The sequence below is a fragment of the Pimephales promelas genome, chromosome 3 (genome assembly GCF_988280905.1).
Source record: "Pimephales promelas chromosome 3, fPimPro1.hap1.1, whole genome shotgun sequence".
Lineage (NCBI taxonomy): Eukaryota > Metazoa > Chordata > Actinopteri > Cypriniformes > Leuciscidae > Pimephales > Pimephales promelas.
The window spans coordinates 6,550,496-6,558,184 of NC_142771.1; the positions used below are offsets into that span (position 1 = coordinate 6,550,496).

Here is a 7,689-nt window from a genome sequence, read left to right on the forward strand (position 1 = left end):
CCATATTAGGAAATGAATGGGAAATTGACAAAAACACAAAAACTTTGAGAATTTTTGTGTGTACAATCTACAAATCGGCCACGATGCAGAAAAAAAGTGCTCAGCATTGAAGGGGTGACACTCTAAAATATCAAGAGTGCACATACACACACACTTTTATACAAAAAAACACCAATAAATTGTGATTAAAGAAATCTGTTTTGAATTTTTAAAAATCGCAGCTTCTTCAGAAAATTGCGAAACTTGGTGACTTTTATGGCATTGGGTATGTGAACACACAAACAAATTGAGGTCATGATTTGGGCAATTTAAGTGGTCGTAAAAAAAATGAGTCACACTTTTGCTCTTCTGTCAAAAATGACCGACCCATAGGAAATGAATGGCAAATTGACAATAAAAAATTCTCTGAATTTTGTATGTACAATCGACAAATCGGCCACAATTCTAAAAAAAAAAAAAAAGTACACCGCAGGACAGGGGTGACACTCTACAACATCTAGAGTGCAAAACAGACACCCACCAACACACACACACATACAAATACACCTTTATACACTTACACACCAATACATTTTGATTACAAAAAGTATGTTTTGAATTTTTAAAAATCACAGCTTCATCGCAATGTTATGAAACTTGGTGACTTTTATGAAATTATGTATGTGAACACACAAAAAAATGTAGGTCATGATCTGAGCATGCTAAGTGGTCTTAAAAAAAATAGTCACACTTGTGGTCTTTGGTCAAAAATGACCCCCATAAGAAATGAATGGGACATTGTAAAAAAAAAATGAAAAAACAAATTGTGAATTTTTGTTTTTTGTCAAAATTTTTTAATAAGAAATAGTTTTTGAGATTGTTTCAACTATATATTCAAATCCACCAACAACAACAAAAAATGTGTTCATAAACAACTGGGGAATTCACATGCAACAAAAATAGCAACAGCGCCGGGACCCGCCCACAAAGTTACTTGCGCTTCGACACTTGCGTTTCAGATCGTTAAAATAGGGCCCTGTGTGTGTGTCGGTTAACATTTCATCTAGTTTTTCATCTAACGTTATGGCTTAAGTCAGTTGTAGCTCTTATGTTTTTCTTTTTCTCTGTTCGTTTCTGTTTCCTTCTGTGATTCTGCTTGTTGACAGCAGGTGTTCATCAGTAATACTCAATCTTCACTTCATTAATCACTTAATTATCTCATTAACTTTAACTCTGATTTAGAATTACGTGGGACCCTACGTGCTCTGAGCAGAGTAGTTAATTTAAAGGAGAACTCCGGCGAACAATGAACCTTTGGTCTATAAAACATCGGTAGCTAGTCAATCGTTCTCTGATATTTGTTTTCATGATAATCGAATGTAAAGAGTTTTATCTCTAAAAAACTGTTTAGCGTATAATGCTAGTAATGGGGGCATTGACTAAGTAAAAAGAAATCGCTAGTTTATACCACTAACAAGGCTCAAAATAGCCCCACACTTACACAGTAGCCATGTTTCCATCGACACGTTTTTCGAACACCTTAAAATGTCTCAAATCAATTCGATATACCAATTTGATCGCAAAACACGTCAATGTGACGTCATTACGTACAGGTTTTTATTCGCTTTAAAGCCGTTGGATGGAAACACACACTTTCACCTGCTTTATCCGCATAAGTTTTTTTAACCGAATTTCAGATAATTCGATTGACAAGTGGATGGAAACATGGCTAGTAACATAATGAGGCTCCATACATGCAAAACGAAGCGTTGAGAACTTTGTAAGTGTACAGAGCGTTTAATAAGAAGATACTTTATGAAGACAGTCCACTTCGCGTATACAGACAGGAGCCATCTTAAAAAATAGTCTCGATAAGTCAAACCACGAACGTCGTGCTGAGTGATCTGAACTGTATGAATTCAACGAACTTCTGTACTGTATGAACGGCGTTCGGGGATCGACTTATCGAGACTATTTCCTAAGATGGCTCCTGTCTGTATACGCGAAGTGAACTGTCTTCATGAAGTATCTTCTTATTAAACGGTCTGTACACTTACAAAGTTCTCAACGCTTCGTTTTGCATGTATGGACCCTCATTATGTTACTGCATTAGTGTGGGGCTATTTTGAGCCTGGTTAGTGGTATAAACTAGCGATTTCTTTTTACTTAGTCAATGCCCCCATTACTAGCATTATACGCTAAACAGTTTTTTAGAGATAAAACTCTTTACATTCGATTATCATGAAAACAAATCTCAGAAAACGATTGACTAGGTACCGATGTTTTATTAGACCAAATGTTCATTGTTCGCCGGAGTTCTCCTTTAACTCTGGGGATTTACCTGTGTAAGCAACTAGTTAACCGTGAGAATTGGCCCCTAAGCTAAAGTGTTAGTGTTATTGTCACGGTATAACAGAACCGTTTTGATATCTCGTTCTCAGGTGACAAGGACGACGAGTATTACATGCGGAAGCACCATTTATCCGACATGACGCCTCGCGGGGGAAACCTCCAGACGCACATGATAAAGCTGAACGTGGATCCGCCCGCGCAGCGCCAGAAGCCCAAGCGCGTCCAGCGAGCCATGTCTCAAGATCACGTCCTCTCACCCAAACGTGTCCAGCGCGCCATGTCCCAGGACCACGTGCTCTCGCCCGCCCGCTCCAAGCACCGGGACTACGGGCTGTCCTCGTACACGGGGGGCGCCGGCGGTCTGTCTCCGTACCACGGACGAATCCTCTCCGACGAGCAGCTGCTGTCGGCCGACCGACTGCTCTCCCAGGATCCGCTGCTCTCCCCGGATAAGATGCTCTCCTTGCGGCGCTCCAACTTCCGGGAGAAGGCCATGTCGCGGGCGCTTTCCCAGACTGACATGTTCATCCCGACAACGCCGGTCATGGACCGGCACTACAAAATGATGAAGATGCATTCGCACCCCAGCAGCGGCAACAACGAGTCCTACAACACACTGACTGTTAACAGCGCGCAGGTGGGAAACAAACGGCAGGCGTTCGCCAACCGACGGATGCACACAGTCGACCACCTGCAGTATATACCTGGACACCACCATCATCAGTACAGAACCGCGAGTAAGACCGAAGTAACTGTCTGAGAGAGACGGGAGAAGACCGGAGAGCGAATGATGTCAACAAACAATCCGGCTCGGGAAACGTGTGGCGTCCCACGTGGACAGGTTTCTTTTTTTTAGGCATACAACCTTGACCTGTTCCCGCTTCCAGCGCAAGCTTTCCACTCCATCAGTTCTGGGTCAGCTGGGATAGGATCCACACTTTCCGGAGCGACCCGGATCTCCTCGCACGTAGAGAAAACGCAAGGGCTTCGCGCGTGGACACCGGACTAGAAACAGAGGCCTGAAACTATTTTTTTTTTTTTTTCAGAATCAGTACTGAACTGTTGCGAACCTCCACTGACTTTATATACATTCAGTATCAAAAAACCTACGCTACCGGTCAAACGCTTGAAATAATTACGATTTTTTTATGGTTTTAAAAGGAGTCTCTTCTGCCCACCAAGGCACACCAAATCATCATATTAGAGTGATTTCTGAAGGGTCATGTGACACTGAAGACTGCAGTAATGATGCTGAAAATTCAGCTTTGATCACAGGAATAAATTACATTTTAACATGTTTTTTTTCACAGTTGCAAATTAATATCTCACAATTTTGACTATTTCTCACAATTGCAACTTTATATCGCACAAGTTAAGATCAAGTTAAGATCACGCAACTGCAAGTTATAAAGTCAGAATTGCGAGTTTAAATCTCGCTATACTGACTATTTCTCGCAATTGTAACTTTATATCACGCAATTCTGACTTTATTTCTCGCAGTTGCAACATATCTTGCAATTCCAACTTTATTTCTCGCAATTCTGAGTTTCTATCTTGCAATTCCGACTTTGTTTCTCGCAGTTGCGAGTGTATATCTCGCAATTCCGACTTTATTTCTTGCAGTTGCAAGTTTGCGCAATTCCAACTTAATTTCTCGCAATTTCGAGTTTCTATCTCGCAATTCCAACTTTATTTCTCACATTTGCATGATTATATCTCACAATTCCAACTTTATTTCATGCAATTCTGAGTTTATATCTCACAATTCTGACTATTTCTCACAATTGCAACTTTATATCACGCAATTCTGACTATTTCTCACAATTGCAACTTTTTATCACGCAATTCTAACTATTTCTCACAACTGCAACTTTATATCACACAATTGTGACTATAACTTCCTGTTGCGAGTTAAGATCACGCAGCTGCAAGTTATAAAGTCAGAATTGCGAGTTTAAATCTCGCTATACTGACTATTTCTCGCAATTGTAACTTTATATCACGCAATTCTGACTTTATTTCTCGCAGTTGCAACTTTATATCTTGCAATTCCAACTTTATTTCTCGCAATTCTGAGTTTCTATCTTGCAATTCCGACTTTGTTTGTCGCAGTTGCGAGTGTATATCTCGTAATTCCGACTTTATTTCTTGCAGTTGCAAGTTTGCGCAATTCCAACTTAATTTCTCGCAATTCCGAGTTTCTATCTCGCAATTCCAATTTTATTTCTCACATTTGCATGATTATATCTCGCAATTCGAACTTCATTTCTTGCAATTCTGAGTTTATATCTCACAATTCTGACTATTTCTCACAACTGCAACTTTATATCACACAATTGTGACTATAACTTGCTGTTGCGAGTTAAGATCACGCAACTGCAAGTTATAAAGTCAGAATTGCGAGTTTAAATCTCGCTATACTGACTATTTCTCGCAATTGTAACTTTATATCACGCAATTCTGACTTTATTTCTCGCAGTTGCAACTTTATATCTTGCAATTCCAACTTTATTTCTCGCAATTCTGAGTTTCTATCTTGCAATTCCGACTTTGTTTCTCGCAGTTGCGAGTGTATATCTCGTAATTCCGACTTTATTTCTTGCAGTTGCAAGTTTGCGCAATTCCAACTTAATTTCTCGCAATTCCGAGTTTCTATCTCGCAATTCCAATTTTATTTCTCACATTTGCATGATTATATCTCGCAATTCGAACTTCATTTCTTGCAAGTCTGAGTTTATATCTCACAATTCTGACTATTTCTCACAACTGCAACTTTATATCACACAATTGTGACTATAACTTGCTGTTGCGAGTTAAGATCACGCAACTGCAAGTTATAAAGTCAGAATTGCGAGTTTAAATCTCGCTATACTATTTCTCGCAATTGTAACTTTATATCATGCAAATCTGACTTTATTTCTCGCAATTCTGAGTTTCTCTCTTGCAATTCCGACTTTGTTTCTCACAATTCCGAAATTCTATCTCGCAATTCCAACTTTATTTCTCACATTTGCATGATTATATCTCGCAATTCGAACTTTATTTCTTGCAATTCTGAGTTTATATCTCACAATTCTGACTTTATTTCTCACAATTCTGACTTTATTTCTCGCAGTTGCAAGATTATATCTGGCAATTCCAACTTTATTTCTCACAGTTGCAAGTTTATATCTCGCAATTCTAGTTTTCGCAGTTGCGAATTTCTATCTCGTAATTTTGACTTTTATTTCTCGCAGTTCCAAGTTTATATCTCGCAATTCTGATTTGATTTCTCGCAATTGCAAGTTTATATCTTGCAATTCCGACTTTTATTTCTTGCAATTCTGATTTTTTTCTCGCATTTGCAAGTTTATATCTCCCAGTTCTGATTTTTTTTTTCTCGCAGTTTCAAGTCTCTCTTGCAATTCTGAGTTTTTTTTTCTTGTAGTTGCAAGTTTGTATCTCGCAATTCTGACTTTTTCTCTTAATTACAAATTTATATCTTGCAATTCTGACTTTATTTCTTACAGTTCCAAGTTTATATCTCGCAATTCTGATTTGATTTCTCGCAATTCTGAGTTTCTATCTTGCAATTCCGACTTTATTTCTTGCAGGTGCAAGTTTATATCTCGCAATTCTATTTTTCGCAGTTGCAAATTTATATCTCGCAATTCTGATTTGATTTCTCGCAATTGCAAGTTTATATCTCGCAATTCCGACTTTATTTCTCGCAATTCTGATTTGATTTCTCGCAGTTGCAAGTTTATATCTGACAATTCTATTTTTCTCAGTTGCAAATTTCTATCTCGCAATTCTGATTTGATTTCTCGCAGTTGCAAGTTTATATCTCGCAATTCCGACTATTTCTCGCTATTCAGATTTTATTTCCCGCATTTGCAAGTTTATCTCACAATTCTGATTTGATTTCTCGCAGTTGCAAGTTTATATCTCGCAATTCTATTTTTTGCAGTTGCAAATTTCTATCTCGCAATTCTGATTTGATTTCTCGCAATTGCAAGCTTATATCTCGCAATTCCGACTTTATTTCTCGCAATTGCAAGTTTATATCTCGCAATTCCGACTTTATTTCTCGCTATTCTGATTTGATTTCTCGCATTTGCAAGTTTATCTCACAATTCTGATTTTATTTCTTGCAGTTTCAAGTCTCTCTTGCAATTCCAACTTTTTTCTTGCAAGTTTGTATCTCGCAATTCTGACTTTTTCTTGCAATTACAAATTTATATCTCGCAATTTCTTGCAATTGTGACTTAATATCACGTAATTCTAACTTTATAACTTAGTTGATATCTTGCAATTCTGAGTTATAAAGTTATAAAGAGTTTAGATCCTGCTATTGGGAGAGAAAAAGGTTAGAATAGTGAGATAAAAAGTTACAATTACCTTTTATATTGTTTTATTCCGTGGCGGAAACAAGGTTCCAAAGTAAACAGTTATTTTAAATTGTAATAATATTTACCAGTTTTACTGTTTTTACTGTATTTTTGATTAAATAAAGGCAGCCTTGGTGAGCAGAAGAGACATCTTTCAAAAAACATGGACATATCGTAATTTTTCCAAACATTTTTCAGTGGTAGCGTTTATAGATTTATGATTTCTAACTTGAGTCCTAAACATAGCGATAGCAATTCTTCTTGAATATAAACTTGTGTAAGCACTTTAACGAGTGCCTCTTCTCAAAACACGTCCCGCTTCGATACCGAAGTGGGGAAAGGGTTTAAAAGCACAATAAAACCGACGTTGTTTTTCTTTTCCTTTGTCGCATTATCTCTGTTTGGTTTCTCAGTTTCATGTATTTTTTCAGTGGACCTGTGTCATTTCCTTCTGCGTAGGTGATTGTAAATATACACTCGGTTAGCAGCAGTTAAACAGTGAGTTCACTTGTGGGTTATTATGGGTTGCTTTTTGCGTTTTCATTGCTTCTGTTGGGACATTTTCTAGCATCAACTCACCCGAAGTATATTTGATGACACAAATGTGTGTAACATGTATGTGTGTGTGTGTGTGTTTTTTTATCTGTACTTGTAGACTAATGGTGAATAAATTTGTTTGATTCAGCCATTTGTACGTATTGTCTGCTAGTTTTGAATAGAATCATCTTTCCCTTTGCTTTCAAGATCTCTGACATGTTGAACAAGCAGACAAAAGCAATCAAAAGCAATCAAGATAAGAAATTGAGTGACGGAAAATTAATGATAATGGACGATATGCCTTTAATAAGCTGTTATATACAATCAAATTGCATATACCCTTGAGAAGGATGTTAATTAACAGCCTTCTGTCTATGATGTTTACTATCAGTCTATCAAGGATTTCCCATGATGCTTTGCCACGGCAATGATAGTCTGCACAACTCTGAAG

The 7,689-nt window shown here is 37.8% G+C and overlaps 1 protein-coding gene across 2 annotated transcripts in view; it reads left to right on the plus strand.

The window, feature by feature from the left end:
• The window catches only part of shisa6a (shisa family member 6a), a 125,890-nt gene extending 118,505 nt beyond the window's left edge, over window positions 1-7,385 (plus strand). For both annotated transcript variants that reach the window (XM_039653186.2, XM_039653185.2), the window contains one exon: window positions 2,421-7,385. In XM_039653186.2, the coding sequence (XP_039509120.2) occupies window positions 2,421-3,091 (671 nt within the window). In that variant the 3' untranslated portion in view covers window positions 3,092-7,385. The remainder of the gene's footprint in view (window positions 1-2,420) is intronic.
• The last annotated feature ends 304 nt before the right edge of the window (window positions 7,386-7,689 follow it).